General features: G+C 50.9%; 1 protein-coding gene across 1 annotated transcript in view; it reads left to right on the top strand.

Annotated features, from left to right (window-relative positions):
* The window catches only part of LOC127060593 (Fc receptor-like protein 3), a 31,110-nt gene that overhangs the window by 11,115 nt on the left and 111 nt on the right, over positions 1-19,884 (top strand). Inside the window, 3 exon segments of the mRNA XM_050984270.1 lie at positions 9,734-10,003; positions 11,002-11,298; positions 19,399-19,470. Coding sequence (XP_050840227.1) covers positions 9,734-10,003; positions 11,002-11,298; positions 19,399-19,470 — 639 coding nt within the window.

Here is a 19,884-nt window from a genome sequence, read left to right as displayed (position 1 = left end):
GAGTACCAAACAGGCACAGCATAAGTACACTGGTCGGGGGGGACCATGACACGTCACCCACCGGTGTCACCCCTACCTTGGTCCCCACAACTAGTGTCTTTTGCAAGGCTCCCCTGCGTCACTGTCCCCAAGAAACCCCGGTGACCTATGCAGACCCCACGGCTGACCACAGGAGTGCAGTGGCATCAGTGAGATTGTGCTGTGACACTCGGGGCAGCTGGGGGTCATTGGGGGTCCCCAACCATGGGCATGCACTCACGTGTGTGCTGCCACTAAAAACTGCCTCTCCCCCTCCTCGTGGAGGCAAAGATCCCATAGGGCTGAGAGAAGAACACTTTCCTGAAACTGTAACAAGAGAACAAAACCAACTGAAACAGCAACAAGTTTCAGAATCACAAGGATCACAAAAGGAACGATTTCCAGGGAAAGCCCTGACAAGGAGCAAAACCTGGACAATGTTCCCAGCATATTTCCTCAACCAGGAAAGTGGAGGAAATGTGCTGGGGGGAGTGTCCAGAGTTTGTTTGTCCAGGGCAGGGCCTTGGACCTTCCTTGCTCTGATGGCCAAAGCAGATTTCAGGAGGCTCTGGATTCTCTTGTGCACTGTCTCAAACCCCACCTCTGCCGTTTCCCCCACACAATGATGTCACAAAGGCCCTGTAGGTGTTCCAGAGCATCCCCCTTTGCCAGGGCAGTTGGGATCAGGCCATGGCACTGGGAGTGGTGTCAGAGACAAGAAAACTTTGATGTCTTGTGACATTTTGGAATACCTCTGTGTGGCAGGGGTGGAACAGGCCCTGCTTTTGGTGAACCGGGGCCCCATTGATCCATCAGTCTGTCAGCCATGGCACACAGGGACAGTGTGATGCTCTTCCAAAGCCAGCTCCTGAGTGGCCAGGTGACCAGAAGTGCCACATGGGGAGAGGGCCCTTGGTGGCCCAATTGGCTTAAAAGGCAGAGCATGAGGTGGCCAAGTCCCTGACCCTGCCTTGTCTTGGGGTCTCTGTCCCATCCACACTGGAACTTGGAAGCTGGCAACTGTCTTGATTTACAGGAGAAATATTTGGCAAGGAAAGCAGGAACATTCTTGGAATGGAAAGAAGATTAATACCTAAAACTCTTATTATGGGGATTCCAGGCAAAAATGTAGGAAAAGGAATACCAGCTCTTTACTGAGAAATTTATAAACCAGAACAGAACAAACAACACAAAACCAAGAACTTTCCCTTTCACACAGGGCTCTTTGTTCATCTTTGGTGCAGTTATAACGACGGCCAGCAGGGGGTGCTGCAGGGAGCACTCCCGGACAGCAGGGGGCGCTGCAGGAAGCACTCCCAGCCAGCAGGGGGCGCTGCAGAGAACACTCCCGGCCAGCAGGGGGCGCCCCGGTCCAGCTCCATCCCCTCAGGGGCCATGGCAGCTTTGCACAGGAGGCAGGAGGGGAAATCGCTCCTTTTGCAAACTCACGGGCACCAATTGGTCCCAGCACCACCACCAGCAGTGGGCAGAAGCTGCCAAGGCAGCAAGTTGGATCCTAGTGCCCACTGGCAGCATAGCACACACCCTGGGCAATGCCCGAAACCACTCTGCCTGATCGCAAAAGGAAGGAAGGCAGCGCCTGACCCCAGGCAAGTCTTGGGTCCACAGCAGCACCTCTGGTGGCTTTACACCACAATTCCTGCAAAACCTCAGCCTTCCACACCCTTTTCCTCTTTCAGCCCTGACACAGCAGCTCTGGGAATATTGAATTGCCCTGGTATGTTGAGGAAAGCTAGTGCTCAGTGCTGACTCTACCTGGGCTCCTCAGGAGGTTCTAGAGTACGTTTGGAGTTCCTGTTCTTTCTAGGCCACTGCTGGTCCCAACACAGCAGCCTCATGGGGAGGAGAAGGAGTAGGAAGAGAGCAGAGCCACAGCCCTGAGGGCTCTGCCGCTGCACCTGGAGCACAGGGACAGCCCACGCTGGGAGCAGTGCCTTGGGAGGGCAAAATGGGGCAAAATTGGAGCTGGTTGGACCAATGCCTCTGTTCTGCTTTGGCTGCTGCAGACCCTTAAGGAGGTGTTGTAATTAGGGCCAGCGTTCCTAAAGTTCAGCCATTCTCCTAAAGCATCCCTTTGTGCAAACACACGGCACCTCTGCCTCTCCCAGAAAATTTGGGCTACATAAATTGGGCTTGTGATTGGGACTGGAGGGGCGGACTGATGCAACACTGCCTCTCCCCCATCACGTACCGCATGATTGTGGGCCACCCAGCGCTAAATCATTTGTAGACTACTTGATTCTGGGTCAGGGTTTCGTACATCGCAGAGCAGCTCCCTCGCTGTGATCTATTGAGAATCAGCCCTCGACACAAGCTTTTGTCACTCGCATGAGCAGCTGGCCCACCGCTCCAGCGTACAGGTGTGGTCTGCCTCCTCCTCCTCCTCCTTCAAGGTCTCTCTCAGCGGGCTGGGGCCGACAGGGGGCCCCGGTGGTCTGGGCACGCGGGGTATCCGCGCTAGCGCAGTCCGCCTTCACGCTGTCCTCCACACGGGTCCCAGGCCCGATATGCGGAGTCTGGGGGCCGGGCACGGAGCAAAGGGCTGCGTGCTGCCAGCATTGGACAAAATTTGGGGTCAGATGGCCCCAGCTCTGCCCACAAGGAGCTCTTTTGGCTGCCAGGAAGGTCTTTGCTGGTGCTAGGGATGATTCAGTGCCTGTGCTATGGGGCCGCTGCTTCCTGCTGGCTGGCCAGGAAGGCCAAGATGGGCCAGCAGCTGAGGCGGGAACGGCTAGATCAGGTGGCCCATGAGAACAGCACCTGGCCATGCAGGGGGAACAGGAGTGCCAGGAATTCTGCAGGGTGCTCAGGTGAGCTCCGTGGGGCTGGGCCATAGTGGGGCACTGCTTACCATTCCTGCTCTCCCCAGAGTTTGCGACAGAGCAGTGACACCTATTGGGCTCCCAAACCCCTCAGGGCTTGGGCACAGCCTCACAGGAGGTCCCAGCCCAGGCCTTGGCGATGATTCAGGTGTTCCCGGGCTCATTCCCAACAAAGGGCAGCGCTCCAGGAGTGGTCAGCACATCCCAAAGGAGCAGCACTCTGTTTAGAAGGCTTGATTAATTATTTTATTATATATATTACATTAAAAACTATACAAAAAGAATAGACGAAAGGATTTCATCAGAAGGCTGGCTAAGAATAGAAAAGGAATGATTAACAAAGGCTCAGACTGACTGAAACAGTCTGAGACATGTGGACTGTGATTGGCCATTAATTAGAAACAACCACATGAGACCAATCACAGATCCACCTGTTGCATTCCACAGCACCAGATAATCATTGTTTACATTTTGTTCCTGAGGCCTCTCAGCTCCTCAGGAGGAAAAATCCTAAAGGGTTTTTCATAAAACATGTCAGTAACAGTCCCCGAGCAGTGGGAATGGGCCCAGCTGCCATGGTGCTGTGAGTGCCAGGACAGTCACTGCATGTCCGAACCAACTGTGGCAGCATGTCCGAAGCCACTGTTGCCATGTCTCAGGACCAAGCGTTGCCAGGGTAAGGCCTCCACAGCTCTGGGAAGCGGAGGGGTACCCTGGAAGGGGTAGGGTAAGGGCGGGGCAGACCCTGTCTTTTCCCTGTGGCTTGTGCAGGTGAAGAGGGCAGGGATGGAGCAGCTTTGGGGACACCTGGAATGCACACAGGTTCACTTTCCCCAGCCCTACGACAACCACAGGGCAGAGCCCCTGCTTGATATTTCCACACTTTTCCCTCTCTTCTGGCAGCCAAGCCAGAACCCAGACATTCTATTTGACAGGTTCCAGAAGACTGCAGGTTTTGTTCAAGAAGGAGGGACGCAGTCAGGTTGTTGAGCAGATTGTTGTTGTCCTTGTAGTAGTTCTGGGTCTCTCTCAGTCCCTTGCTAAGAGGGACAAAATGATCAATTGCTGCATTTCCGGACTGTTTCCCTCACAGCTGCTCCTGCAGGGGGGATTTCCCGCCAGCCCTGCTCTGAAAACCATCAAAGGCCCTCCCAGAGCCACTGCTTGGGCTCATTTGGGGTTTTGTGTTTCTTGCAGGGCTGAGCTAACCACAGGCAGGCCTTTTCCCCCCACAGAATTATCACCTTTGCAGCAGCTCTAAAGCTGCCAGAATCAAAGCCAAGGGAGTGAGGAGGACCCTGAGGTCATGGCTGCCACCGGGGGCTGGCCAGAGCAGGGCTGGGCAATGTCTATCCCTGTGGAGTGGGGCTGGGCCATGGCTGGGCCCCATCCCTAGATGGCCACTGTCTTCAAGGAGCAGGAGTTTGGGAGCTTCTTCCTGCCTAGGGCTCCATTCCAAGCTGCTCTTGCTAGCTCAGTTCCTGCAGGGGATGAGAAAGAATGGAGAAGTCTGGAACAGGATTTCTCCCAAAACCCAATAAACTCAAATCATCCCAAGCCCCAGGACAGAAATCCTGTAATCCTGTGGGGGGAATAACGGGGAGCAGGAGAGGGAGGGGGCAGCCCCAAACAGCTTCAGCCCCACCCTGTGTCTCAGCCCTGTAGCAGCAAATTTGGGTCCAAGTCAGCCACTTTTCCAGGGGGAAAAAGCTGCACTTTTCCATCCCACTGCTGGGGGTAGAGGGCAGGATGGTCCTTGGGGTTGTGGACAGAGGAGGGTCACATTTGGGCGGTCATGAGTGTTTCATCTGGCTCCCACTGTTGAGACCTTGAGGGATGGGGTCATTGTTGGGGGCTCTCAGGGGGTCTGTGCCCTCCCCAGCTGACATGTCACCTGCCCTGTCACCACCATGGGGCTTCTCACACGTGGAAGGATCTCGGAGAGCTGTGGGATGGCTTGCATCTAAAAATTTAAAAGGGGAATTGAGGGCTTCTAAACTGGATGAGGGCATCGAGGGTGGTTGTGGAGAGGACAGGGCACATCCTAACACCCCAGTTGCAACACCCCAGAGGTCACTATGTGCCACCAGGAAGAGTGGGGGCGGGCAGGGCTCCCCCAGGAAAAAGGTTCACAGGATGTCCCACCCCTAGGACAGTGATGCGGCCGCCAGAATGTGTCATCCCTGGGACAGGATGGCCAACAGGACAGAGACCCCAACAAGAAAGGAACTCCCTGGATGTGCCCCCCCCCCCCCCAGAATAGAACCGCTTCCCCCAATCTGACCCTAAGCACATATTGCCTCTTCCTTCTGCTGCAGGAAAGATGAAGTGAAAGCATTGGGGCACAGCTGGGCACCTGCATCCCTCACAGCAGAGAACTGGAACCTTCTGGAAGTCTCTTGTGGCGCCCACCTCCCCAACTACAAGCACCCCAGGGGGCAGCACTGGAACATGGGTGTCTGCCAAATCTGAGGTACCCAGAGAAGGAGCTGCAACCCCCATACCCACCCAGCCACTGCTCATCCCTGGGACCCCCATTCCACAGGGAACCCTACCTTGGGACCCCAATTCTTTAGGGTCCCCCCTCCCTGGGACCACCATCCTGGCACTGCCATTCCTCAGTGTCTTCATAGCCCAGGATCCACCTTCCTATCATCCTCTCCCATGGGTCCCCATTCCCCCACAACCCTCATTCCCATAGGCCCCAGGCCAACTGGCACCCCATCCCTGAGACCCGCATCCCATGGGCAAAAATCCCTGGGGCCCATGCTCTCCTGGGAATCCCATTCCTGGGCCCCTCACCCATGGGAACTCCCATTCCCAGGCACCCCAATCCCCTGGGCCACCCTCCTCGGGATCCCATTCCTGAACCCTCTTTCCTTAAAGACTACCCTTCCAGGACCCATTCCTGGGTTACCCCTCCTTTCCCTGGTACACCCATTCTTCATTCCCCACATTCCCTCATTGCCCCAATCCTGGGAATACCCTGTCCCCACCCTGCCCCCACAATGAACCGCCAACATGTGGAGATGAGACGTGACCTTGCTTCCTTCCCCTTGGGCCAAAGAGCCACCACCCAGGAGACAGGTGGCCCTGGCAGTGAGTGACAGCTAGCCTGGATGGCTGGGGACACCAGGATGGCTGGGAAGGTGGCGCTGCTCCTGTGGGGTGAGTGCCCTGGCATGGGCCTGATGCCCCAGGGACAGGCCCTGGTGAAGGAGAGACTCGTGGGGAGGGGGCACAGTGGGGCTGCAGGTTCCCCTGAGGTCCTCTAGGCCAGCAGACCCAGTTCATGGGGGTGGACTCCCTATTATGACTAGGATTGTGGGGTGGCTGTGGGGACAGGAACAGGGGATAGGAATGTGGCAGCTGGGGTGTAGGAATGGGATGCAGGGAGAGTAATGGAGGGAGGGGGTGTGAGGAAGGGGATGTGGGGACAAAGATATGGCAAGAGATACCTTGGAACTGGGGACAGGGACAGATGGACCTGCACCATTCAGATGGACCATGATGACTGATACCATCAGAATGGGATCATGGGCACAGGGCCACTGGGACATGACCACGGGGACAGGTGCCATGAGGCTGGTGAGGATGACCTGTGCCAGCATTGGGTGTCTGTGGTGTTGCCACTTCCTGTGTCCACCCAGGGTGGCCACACTGCCCCCCATGCTCAGGAAATCAATTCCCAACAGATGTGGCTGTGGGCAGCTGTGATACAAATATGTCCCCTGGCCTCTCCAGACTTGTTAGGAACCATTCCTGAGCACTTTCTAATGAGAACCAGTGTCACAAAGGGGACAGTTTGGGGACAGCTCCCACACCCTCTGTCCCCGTGTGCCACTGTTCCTCCAGGACCACCCTCACCCAGCCTGTCCCTTCTCCCTTCCAGCCCAGACCCTCGTCCTTGCTGGTGAGTCCTCAGTGGATGCCATGGCCCTGCCCTGCTGTCCCCATTCCACAGTGGCCTTGGCAGTCCCTGTCACCCGCAGGCACACAGACCCCTAGCTCCTAGTGCTGCCCCCCTGGATACTGGCAGTGCTGTGGGACCAGGTGACACTGACCTGCCAGGGCTTAGGGCCACCTGGTGCCACTATCTCTTACAAGGATGGTAGGCACTGGTGGCCAGAATGAGGTGAGCCCTGGCTCATCTGCAAGACTGACCCGCACCGGGCTCAACTCCCCAATGCATGTTGTAAACCATGAGAGCTCTTTGCGCCCCTGCCCTGGCACCTGTGGGAACACTGAGAGCTCCTGGGTGAGCTCAGCTGCATGGCTCACACCCTTCATGTGACCAGAGCCCATTCCCTGCACACGGGGACATCCCAGAACATGACTGGAGCATCCCATGTACAAAGCAGTGCATCCCAGTGCGATGAGAGTACCCTATTGCAATAGAGGACCCCTGGTTCCTTCTGTTGCCATCAGGACCCTCCTGTCCCACAGCCACCCCAGTGTGGCAGGTGCTAGCGCAGGCGCTCCTGGAGGGGGACATTGTGACCCTGTGCTGCCGGGTCAGGCAGAAGAAGTGATTCCTTGAAGTGCACTTCTACCATGATGGGAAAGATCTGGGGCAGTACTTCCGTCAAACCAAGCTGCTCCTGCTGCCCCTGAAGCTCAGCACAGTGGCCACTACCACTGCAATGTCCAGGGAGGCTCCTGGCCAGAATGGTCACTGTGGGTGCAGTCGGCACCAGTGATAAGGACAGTGCACAGTGAGCACCCCACACATCACACCTCAGCACCCCCACAGCCCCTTCACAGCAGACTCAGGGTCATGTGCCCTCCTCTGCCCATCTCCTTCCCAGAGCCATGGCAACACCTCTGACACGGGGTGGCTCCTGATGTTCCTGGGATTCTCCCACGCAATGGAGACTCAACCCAGATGTCCTCAGTGCCATGGGCACCCATCTTGGACCTGTCTTGACCCCCTCAGTGAGATGGGACCCTCCTGTCCCACAGACCAGCTGGTGCTGCAGCTGGAGCTGCACAGGCACTGCTGGAGGGTGACACAGTGACACTGCGCTGCTGGGGCCAGCAGGAAAACCTGGTCACCAGGGTGTGATTTTACCGCGATGAGAAGGAACTGGGGTTCCCTCAAAGGAATCAAGCTGTCCCTGTCTACAACTGCAGTGAGGGCTTGGTGGGGTCCTGGCTGTCACAGTCAGCAGCAGTAACGGTAACAGTGCACAGTGAGCATCCCCAAGGCTGGAACTCCAATATCCTGACATCCCCAAAGCCACTTCCCAGTGGACTCAGAGTCACAGTCCTCTCCTCCCCTCTCCTTTCCAGAGCTCTTCTCGGTGCCGGTGCTGGAGGGTCCCCCATGCCCACCCTGGGATCCCCCCTGACTCTCAGCTGCCTCAGCACCCCCAGCCCCCTGCGGCCCCAAGCCCCCCTCCTGCACATGTTCTACTAGGATGGGCAAGGTGATAGGGGGTCCACAGAGATCCCCACAGCTGCTGGTGCCTTCCATGGAGCTCTCTCACTTGAGGAATTACAGCTGCAAGGTGCCCTCCGAGGGTGGGGCCGTGTGGAAGAGCTGCACCCAGCTCTGTATCACGGTGCACAGTGAGTGTGGGAATGGGCACAGGAAGCCCCCACATCCCTCCCAAATACCCCATCCTTGCTCAACCCTCTGCATGCAGCCCTGCCTGACAGGGCTCTCCCTGGCACCGCCCATCACCTTCCCTTGTGCCTGCATTCCTCACCAGGTCCCCTCACACTTCCCTGGGTCCACCTCTCCTGCTCTGAGGTCCCTCCATTCTCCACAGGTCTGTGAGAGTCTGTCCGAAATATCCCTCATCTGCCTCACAATCGGCATTGGGGGACCACTGAAGAAAAGACCGCCCCCCTGTCTAAAATCTCTGGCTTTGTAGGAGAAAGTTACACAAAGGCCCTGAGACCTGAGAGCATTGTTAAGTTACTGTTTTCACAGGTGTTTTTGCTGTATGCTACACTGAGCTCAAGGGCACTCTGCCCTTTTTTGCAATAATAGCCTTGGAAGCTGTCCCACCTCTCACCCTGGCTGGACTTCTCCTGAGCTTTTGGGTGGTCCCCTACAGAAGACCCTTCTCGTTTGCAACCACTGTAACAGACAGACTGAGATGTAAGAAGCCTCTCCATCAAAGACCGAGACATGAAACCCCTATGTAAAAAATCGCTCTTTCCAAGGACTGGTACTGAAACCCCCAATGCAGGGGAGGTGTGTGGGAGGCAAGCCAACCAAGAAGACAATGGTTCTTGCTTACTGCTGAGAACATGGACTACCTGTTACATCTATTCCTTATTGTATCTGTTTCCCCCCCCCCTCACAATTTCCAACAGAGTTATCATAATAAAAGCCTCTGAGTTAGCTAGATATTTTGAGATCTCCCGAACATAACAGGCGGATCCTTGACTGGACTCAACCAGCACTTCGTCTCTATGTTTGGTAGCTATATCCATCTCTCTCTCTCTCTTCTCTCTCTTTCTCTATCTTTTTCTCTCCCTTAATCCCTCTATTGCATTTCTTCTGTGGTTATTTCAATAAAACTGCACTTGTGTTGATTATCACTGCAAACTCCTTGTACCATGTCGGTTTTTTGCACCCTGAGATCCCTTACAAGCCATCACAAAACACATCCGCAATGATGGCTCGTGACAAGGTCCCACCATGCCAGTCTGGGTCCCCAAAACCTTCCCTATGGTTCCCTTCAACCCTCTCCATGTGTCCCCTCACTGAATCTCTCATCCTTCCCTGGGGTCCCCTCCACCCCTTTCCAAGCTTCCTCCCCATCCCTCTCTGCTCCTCCCCCTCCCTGATTCCTTCACTGCTCACTGCTGTTCCCCACTCCTCCCATGTCACCAATCCCTCCTGTGTCCTCCTGCAGGGGCTCTGCCCTCAGGGGTGTCCGTGTCAGGGAAGCCCCCTGAGGGACAGGTGTCACTGGGGGACTGCCTGGTGCTGAGCTGCATGGCGGCCTTGGGGACAGGGCCCCTGTCCTTCTCCTGGCACTGGGAGGTCTTAGGGGCAGTTCTGGGCACTGGCCCCTGTTTGAAGCTGCACCACCCTGGGAACGAAGACAGCAGCCAGTACCGGTGCTGGGTCATTGATGGGGACAGCATGGCCAAGAGCCCCACGATGAACATCACTGTCCTGGGTGAGCGGGACCCTTGGGCAGAAGGTGATCCCACCCACAGCATCCCCAGTTCCACACATTCCCATTCCACCTCATCTGCCCCAAACCATCCCAACCCAGCCCAGGTCACAGACCCCACCCCTGGGTGTCAAAGTCCAGGGTGTCTGGGACCATCTGGGTTCAGGTATCCCCACCCAGGATATCCAAGCTATGCATCCCTAATCCCAGCTGGCCCATCCCACACTCCACATCAGGTCACATTCACCCTATTGAGTGTGACCCTCTCAGGGCAGGGAGACCCTTGGGACTGGGGTGATGCCCCCATTTTTATGCTTCATTGGACCTATTCCATCCTACCCATGCCATTCCACACCCTCCACAAGGTGACGTCCATCACCACCCTTGGACAGAGCATCCCTCATCCCACGCTCAACTTACCCTCAAACCCTCCTCATCCCTAACCCCTCATCCATCACATGCCCTCATCCCACACCGCATGATGACCCCCATCACCATGGGGTCACTTTCCTGGCTGAACACCTCTGTCTCCAGGCCACCATGCAGATCACTCATCCCCCCACAATGGGTGCCAGCACCTCCCCCTGGCTTTGACAGTGGGGCCCTGGAAAATGCTAAGATAAAACTCTGAAATGTTAAGTCTTGTGTTTTACCTGCTTAAGTAGTATAATTGCTAGATGTGATGATTGTTTAGTAATTAAAAATAATTATTGTATAACCATAAGAGGAACTATGAGAAACTCTATGTTCCTAGTCTAAGGTGGCTATGCTTAGCTGAAATCTATGTATCCAATAGAACAATGTAAGTTTAATAATTAACATGAAAGTTATATAACGATAGAATATAAAAGCATATCCATCCCGAACCTATGTCAGAGTCAGATTTGGGTTTGTACCCCTGACACCCAGAGCTCTTCAATAAAAGCATCTGCATATAATCATTTCTAGTGATTAGGTGTTCCTGAATGCTAACAGCTTCAGCTCTGTCTCTGTTCTTGCAGTGCCCATGACCAATGGCACCATCACCCCAGTCCCCTGTCACACCAGGTGCATGCAGGTGGACCCTGTGACCCTGCACAGCTTGTTGCAGGTGGGCTCAGCACCTGTCACCTTCACCTGGTTGCACAATGAGCAGGAGGTGGCCCGATGTCCCCTCCTGGAGCTTGTGGGTGTTGATGTGGGAATTTCAGGCACCTACCACTGCATGGCCACCAACCTGCTGGATGGGCACTATGTGTTCCAGGCACTCAGCCCAGAGCTGGCCCTGGAGGTAACACCCCAGCATCAAAGGGACATAGGTGGGGTCACGTGGGGTCCCTTGGGGGCTGCAGCACCCCCAGGTTTCTGGGTGACCTCATGTCACGATCCGCTCATATAAGCAGGGGTTGTGATGGTTTGCTAACTGATCTCAGAGCGCAAAAAACAGCATGGAGGGGATTTCAATATTAATCAAATCAAATGCACATTTTATTGAATGCCCACAGCACATACGATAGAGGGATTAAAAAAGGAGATAAATGATAGATAGAGAGAGAGAAAGAGGGGAAAGGGGTATAGCTACCAGATGTAGAGACAAAATCCTCATGGACCAGTCAATAGATTCACCTTGTCACGTTGGGGAGAATCTCGAAGTCTTGTTGTTGCAGTGTGATGTCATAGTTTGTCTCAGGTATCCCAATCCTTCCCAGGTGCCAATCACCTCTCCTTTCCCCCACCCTGACCCCTGCTGAGTGCTCTCTGTCAACCCTGGCATTCCAGAAAAGTGTTGAGTTATTGGCAGAGTTCAAAAGATGCTCTGTATCCCTGGGGGCCATTGGCCCATCCAGGTGTCCCTTTCACCTGAGACCTGCCCACCCTGCACATGGTTGATGGGATCCCTACCCCTTCCCTCCCCCTCCCCCTGGCATTAAAAGAGCCAGCAACCACACGGTTCAGGAGGTTCTGTTAGAGCTGATATGGGATTCAGAAGCTTGCGGGTCAGAATAAAGCTCTGGATTGAAACCCTCTAGCAGAACCCGACTCCTTTTCCTTCACCTCACCTTATAGCATCTCCAACAGAGGTAAACTGGAGCTCATGCATGTCTGGTCTTGTCTCTAGTGCCCAGCCATAGCATCCAGCTTAGCCAGAGGTGTCTCTGAGGTGAAAGCAACGCAGTTGCTGCCTTTTGGTCAAGGCAGCGGAGGATAGTCAAGCCCTGACACATTCCATCCAGCTATATTGGTAATTATTCCGATACTTGATTAACTCAGGGGGCTATTATAGTCTCTGCCAAGGGGGGAACAGGCAAAAGACAATAGGGAATAAGTCTCTTGAAAACGGGTACAGGCAGTCCATGTTCCGGAACTGGATAAGTCAAACTCAGCAGTGAGCAGGACTTATTGTTTAATGACTGGTTCCCATGGGAAACCAGTCTTGGTCCAGTGAACACATCTGCAGGCAATACTTGGCAGATATCTCACTTCAGTCAGGCCAGCGCCCCATCTCAGAATTATATAGGGGTCTCAGTCAGTCCTTGGGAGGGGCCTTCAAATCTCCATCCATCACAGTAGTCGTGAAACAAATGAGGGATTTTCTGTGGGGACCACCAAAGTAACCCCAGAAAGTTCATTTGGTCAAGAGGTGGGAAAATTCATGGGCTATGGTTGTGAAGCAGGTGTAAGCATATAGGGTGCGTCACTCCTTGGCAGTCTCCACTCAAAGCAGTGTACTGTGGCGGTAAGCGCACCTGCAAACAATCATTTTGTGAGCATGCACCTCAACCAGGCCAGAACTCCAGACAGGGTCCTCAGGGTCCTGGTCTCTGTCTTTGCGACAGTTGTGAGATAAAAATGAGGGAAACTTCAGACCATCTCTTACACCACCCTGTGACTCATGATTGCTGTCAAGAGATCTTTATCAGCAGGACTCAGTAGTGTCATTGCGAAGTCTTCAGGACTAGTCAATGTTGGTAGCATATCCCGGAAAACAGAGACGGTACATAGAGAGAGAGAGAGAGAGGGAGAATAGAAGGAAAAGGAAAATAGAAAAAGGAAAAAGGAAATAACAAACAAATAAAATTAATATTAATAAACAATATTATTTTAAACATTTTTCAAATAATCAGTATTAATTAGAATATTTTTTCAAAACAAATCACAAAAAGATACAATAATAATTTTCACAAGATTTCAAAAAAGAAAAATTATTTCAAAACACATATTCAAATTTTATAATCACCTTGTGTCAATAGCCTTGGGATGTCCACAGGGGAGAGGACATCGGCCAGGTTGTGGGCATTAATTATAAATGTGAATTGTGTTAAATGTTTCATCATTCTCCAATTTGTAATGAATAAGATTGCTGATAAAACAAAACCAATCAAAACTAATTCATAAGGACAATGATGGGATGACACAAATTGTTCAGGGCACTTGTGGCAGTAGGTGACCTCCCAAAAAGAGTATCCCACCACCTGTGTTTGGTCTTGATCTTTTCCAAAATTTCGATTAAGTTCTGATGAAGCAACAATTGCTTTCCAAAGTAAGGTTCATCCCAAAGGGGGTAGGCAATACTTTATGGAATCAGTGTGTAATTGGATTGTAAAAGGTAATGAGAGGTAACTGGAGCTTCATAAGAACAATCACATCCTGCAATTTTAGTAAAGTTACAAGCACAAAAATTTGCATAATTTTTAGTATCCGCTACTATGTTTTCTACAAATACAGTATCACAAGCAGTTCTAAAGCATGCACCAAAATGACAGATATTTTGCTCTGTGTCTAGACAAATGTCTTGAGCTATAATTGCATTACTTTCACAGATGAACCCTTGTTGTTCTCAGACAATACAAGATTCCAAATTAGAGTTTACCATTTCTCACCAATTTGACAGGCCCATTCCCCATGCTCGGAAGGATAGAGAATGGCTCCATCATAATTCAATCTTAATGCAATGATAGGAGGTATTAAATGCACTGAGGCATTACGTATGGTTAACACAAAAGCTGTGGCTATGTTTGTAGTAGGATTGTAAGTAAAATTCCCTAAGTTCCAACCAGGATTGAAATTTTCTTTCAAAATTAGTTGCAAAGTCCCAAATTATTTTCCAAATTTCAGTAGGAAAAGTGCCTTCTTCACCTTTTCTTATAATTGAGGCAGCAACTGACTACATCCACAATTGTGCCTGGATACAGCTGAGAGCCTAATAAACGTTGTTTTGTGTAGCACCAAGTGCATCAATTACCAATTTGTGATCATTTCCATTTATCTTTTCCCAAGATGGTAATATGGTTGATAGCAACTACTGCTGTGTTCCCAAAGCCAATAAGGATGACTGCAGTGGTTGTTGCAATTTGGTCAAATCTTTAGTTGTGGCAGCCAATTTATTCAAGTTCAATTAATTTTCATATTATTGTAACATCATCACCTTGTGTTACCATAAAGACAGGGAAAACATTATTTTTGTCATCCAACACTAGTGTTACCATGGTTTATCAGGTCTTCCTGTCCCTCGGAACTCTTCTGCAAAAGTAAACACAACAGAATCCTGCCACAAAGAGGCAGAAAAAATTAGAGTGATGGAATTATCCAGCATGTATTTATCCAATGCTCTTTCCCCAGAGCATCGGAGGCTACCCATGCATATTTTTTCAGAGAGGTTTGTAGCACAAGTGGAACTTGCCCTATAATAAGGGAGGTCCACCAGAACAGGTTGTCCAGGGTAATGTGTTGGATTTATAGGATCATTTGGTACACAGCATAGGAGTCAGTGTAAATGAAGACAAAACAGGTATTCTGTACCTCACATTGGAAAACACTCAAAACAGTTATCAGCTCCCCAATTTGAGCACTACCTTTTTGCTCAGTAATAATTCAGTCACCAGAAGAAATGTGGACAGCTTCTGCCCTGTATCTCCATACATTTCCTTCTTGTTTGGCAGAGGCATTAGTGAACCAAGAATTTGCTGATTGTTCGGGGGAGTAAGGAGGGGCTACTTTGATTACAGAGGCAGCTTTGTCATGGCTGCTATCCAAACTCCCAGTTTCTTGGATGGCTGAATTTTTTACAGCTTGTTCTGTTAGTGAGAAAATGTTACAGTAATGTTCAATCTGAGCATACCACTTTCTAACTGAGGCCATCTGGGTCACCCCATCAGGTGGGGGGGGGTGGTCCCAGTGGTGACTGTCTTAGTAACTTTGAAAGGGCCTCTCAATATAATTGGTTGTTGTCATGCAATTTTTTCCACTTCTATGAGAGCTAAGCTAACCACAATCAATCCTTTCTCCCGTGTAGCATATATTTTCTCAACATCTTCGGACCCTCAGGACCCTGCTGCCATAGGTGTACTGACAGCACTGAGGAGGCAAATCCCCATTCCACCTGGAAAAATTCTGTAGAATGGATAGGGGCCAGTGCTTGATGAGCTGTTGCTTCAAAAATCAGCAATTGCAATGCTTCCTCCTGAGAAGGTGTCCAATCCCATTTCCCCCCTTTCCTCAGCAAGTCATAAAGGGGAACAAATGGGTCATTCTGGTTACTAGTATATCTATCTTGTCTTTCTACAGGAGATAAAGCTGCTATGGTTTTTTGAAAGAGAATTGTTGTGGATTTAAGTGTTTCTAGAAACCTTCGAATTAAAGGGGTCAATTTCAGGCTTTATAGGTAATTGCATTGCTGACTCATTGCCTGTAGCTAATTTTCTTTCATGTATCATTGGCAAGCAGGCAGCTTTGTGAATGTTTTCCAGGAGTTGGTCGGGGGTACCAACTATGGATATAGTGTCTCCCCTTTCCAAGAGGTTAAGCTGTCGGAACCCAGGAAATTCCTCTGGCTGCCCTGGAGGACTCAAGCCCCTGTCCGGGGGGCTCGGAGACCTTGGCACAGATCCTAAGACCCCTGTGCCTTTGATCTTGACCCATGGAAACAATTACCAACCTTTATATGAAGAATTACAAGTCAAGAAAGTTTAAGTAGAATGATAGTGAATTTATCACAAGGTGAAAAATAGAATTTTGAGGTTTTAAGAATGGGGACTTGGGGTCCCAAGATGGAGAAATTTGGGCATGCCTTGTCCTTTTTCCTTCTTCTTCCTAGCCTCCATCTTCTGGGTGTTGTTGGCATTTTTAGATTGGTTTAGAGTAGAAGCTCACTGTCTAACATAGGTGATAGGTATTGGGAAAATATTGTAAATTGTGTACACATAGTTTTTGGTATAAAAAGATAATGCCTCCTCTGAGGCAGTCAGTGTGCCTCAACCCCACCTGCTAGACAGACCTCGGTGGGTCGGAGAAAGAATTTATAGATAAGAAACAGTGAACAACCTTGAGAATAAGAATAGAAGAGTTCTGACCCTTCTCCAACTACTGGGCTGGAAAAAGAGACTTTCTAACACATCTTGGGGTCACTCTGATGAGCAGAGATTCCAAGATTAAGCCTTCTTGCCCAATAAGCTGCGCACTGAATTAGGGATCATGGGCTGCATCTGTCTCCCGTTGTTAAAAACACCCCATGTCCCCAGGGCCCACTGGCTTCTTGTTCTGACAAATGAATTTGATCTCCCCCAGTAAGAGACACTCAAAATATGTATTCTGTTTCAGATTCATGAGGGAGATGCCTGTACTCCTTTCCCGAATTAGCTAATCCAGTAGCAGTGTACAGGATTTCTTTAATGGTTATATGTGGGTCAAGATCCTCATCATTGATATAGTTGTATTCTGTTTTACTTAGAGGTCTCATGCTAGAACAGCAGAGTTCCCCACAATTTTTCATCAGAGCTAATTCTTTTTGAGGGTAATTTGGATTAATGTGAGGAGTTTTTTTCTCCTCTGTTTCTTTTGAGGAATCAAAAGAAACAGAATTCTGTGAATTTTAAACATGTTCCTCTCTCAAGGCAGCCTGTAATAAATGATTTTCATTTATTTCTTCATCTAATTGCTTTTGCAAAATTTCAACTAGGTTTTGAAGGGAGTCTATAATAGCTTTTTCCTCACTTCTTTTGTTTAAGGGAGTCTCTATAGCTGCTGTAAGACAAGCTTCCAAAACTGAGCAGAGGATAGTTTTATTTGTGCCTAGTTTAAATTTTATTTCCTGTTGTAAAGAACATACTCTATCAATAACATTTTCCAAATTAAACCAGTTACTTTGTGCCCATTCTTCTCCTCCCATAGAAGGTTTGGCATTGTGTTTAGCTAGTAGAGCATAAAATTCAGCTTTACCTTTTGTACTGAAGTTTTCAGTCATTTTTGTGAAGGGACCAAAACCACGACAGGGAGGTGCAGACTTAAGTTACACAACCACAGAGCCTTTGCTGGGTTTGCTTCACTTCTCTGGGTGGGTGAAGGGACTAATCTGCTTGGGAGGCCATGCTTAGTTTCTTCAAGTTGTCCCTTTGCTTCCCTGGCAGTCCAGATTCACACATACACAAAACCAGTTATTTTGTGAAGGGACCAAAATCATGACATGGAGATACAGACTTAAGTTACACAACCACACAGCCTTTGCTGTGTTTCCTTTCTCTTCCCTGGGTGGGTGAAGACACAAAATCAGCCTGGGAGGTTCTGCTTAGTTAGTTCAAGTTGTCCCTTCCTTCCCAGTCCAAATTCACACATACAAAAAAGCAGTTTCTCCTTTTGCACTAAGAGATCTTCTGTGAAATTCTGAAGAAAGAACTCTCAATTGAATATGGGAGTGCTTTTCACCCAGGCGTGTGCAGTTTACGGGAAATTCGAGTTACACCCCTTCTGGAGTGAAACATCCTTCCCTGGTTACAGACTACACACAACCCTGCAGACCCCTCTGTCTGCCAGAATCCTATCCATGATGCCAATTTGATGTCAATGGACTCATATAAGTGAGGGTCATGATGGTTTGTTAACTGATCTCAGAGTGCAAAAAACAACATGGAGGGCATTTCAATATTAATCAAAACAAATGCACCTTTTCTTGAGTGCCCACAGCAAATGCAATAGAGGGATTAGAAAAGGAGATAAAGGATGGAGAGAGAGAAACAGGGGAAAGGGCTATAGCTACCAGATGTAGAGACAAAATCCTCGCTGACCAGCCAATAGATCCACCTTGTGGAGAATCTCAAAGTCTTGGTTATCTCAGGGGGCTATTATAGTCCTCTGGCAAGCCGGAAACAGTCAAAAGACAATGGAAAATAAGACTCTTGAAAACAGGTACAGGCAGTCCACATTCCGAAACCGGATAAATCAATCCCAGCAGTGAGCGGGACCCATTGTCTCAGGATTGGTTCCCATGGGAAACCAGTCTTGGTCCAGTGAACACATCTGCAGGCAACACTTGGCAGATATCTCACTTCAGTCAGGCCAGCGCCCCATCTCAGAATTATATAGGGGTCTCAGTCAGTCCTTGGGTGGGGCCTTCAAATCTCCATCCATCACGGTAGTCGTGAAACAAATGAGGGATTTTCTGTGGGGACCACCAAAGTAACCCCAGAAAGTTCATTTGGTCAAGAGGTGGGAAAATTCATGGGCTATGGTTGTGAAGCAGGTGTAAGCATATAGGGTGCGTCACTCCTTGGCAGTCTCCACTCAAAGCAGTGTACTGTGGCGGTAAGCGCACCTGCAAACAATCATTTTGTGAGCATGCACCTCAACCAGGCCAGAACTCCAGACAGGGTCCTCAGGGTCCTGGTCTCTGTCCTTGCGACGGTCATGAGGCAAAAATCAGGGAAACTTTGGACCTTATCCTACACCCCAATGTGGCCCTCTCTGTTCCCAGCAGTGGCTGCAGGGGTCACTGGGTCCCTACTGTTCCTGGTCCTGCTCGTCGTTGTCTTTGAGGGCTGGCACCGGTGTCACTGCCTGGGTGGATGACAATGGATATGGATGGGGATCCTCTGGTCAAAGAGAGGTCCCCACATTGGGGGCAGACAATGGGACAGCAACAACTGACTTTGGCTCAGGATTCCAGAGGGTCTTCAGGTGCTCCTGTATCATTCCAGGGGGGCCTTGAGGAATATTATGATGGTACTGGGAGCTCCTGGTTGGGCTCAAGAGGTATTGGAGGGTTGTGCAGAGATGTTGAGGGGGTTTCGGGAATCCTGGGATAGTTCATGGGGTGCCCCTCCCTGTCTGGGGAAGCTTGGATTCTGGCAGTTCAGCGATAAAAGGGGGGGCTTGGTGGTACAGGAATGATTCAGGGGTTCTGTGTGGCTTCAGGGTGCTCAGGAGTGCTAGGTACAGTTAAGGGTCTGGTGGGGGTTCAGGAGTCCCAGGAAGGTTTGGAGGTCATGAGGACCCCCGGGGGTTCAAGGGCTCTGGGGTCTCCATTGTCACTTCCTTCACCCTTTCCTTTGCAGCTGCCAGCAGCCCCAGGAGAAATGAGTGAGACACTCCAGCCAGGACCCTTTTTTCTCCCTCTGCAGACTCCTCCCCACACCCCTTTTTCCCCACAGGGCCCCACCCAGCTTCTTTGGAGGAGGGGGAGGTGCTGGACACCAAAGATGTGATCACCAAGAGGGCAGGAAGTGAGTATGGGGGATGGGGACAGGGACATGTCACCCACAGGTGTCACCCCACCCTCATCCCCCAGTGTCCTTTGCAGGGCCCCCCCACATCTCCCCCCTCCAGCACACCCTGGTAACCTAACCCAGGCTGCTGCAACCCCATGAGCAACCATGAGACAACAGTGACCTCTATGAGAATGTGCCACAACACTGAGGAGAAGGGGGGCACTGGGGGCACTGGAAGCACTGGTGTTTCCCCGTCCACAGCTCCTGTGGTTTCCTATCCTGTTTGGGAGCAGGTCACAACTTGGGGGGGCCTGCACAAGCACCAAGTAGTCCCCATTCCCCACCCCAAGTACCACAAGGGGTTCCCCTGTTCCCCTTCCAGTACCCCCAGGTACTCCCCACTCCCCATCCCAGTGCTTCCAGTATCCC

The sequence above is a fragment of the Serinus canaria genome, chromosome 25 (assembly GCF_022539315.1).
Source record: "Serinus canaria isolate serCan28SL12 chromosome 25, serCan2020, whole genome shotgun sequence".
Taxonomy (NCBI): Eukaryota; Metazoa; Chordata; class Aves; order Passeriformes; family Fringillidae; genus Serinus; species Serinus canaria.
Note: the sequence above shows the minus strand (reverse complement) of the source record. Positions and strands in the feature narration are given on the sequence as shown.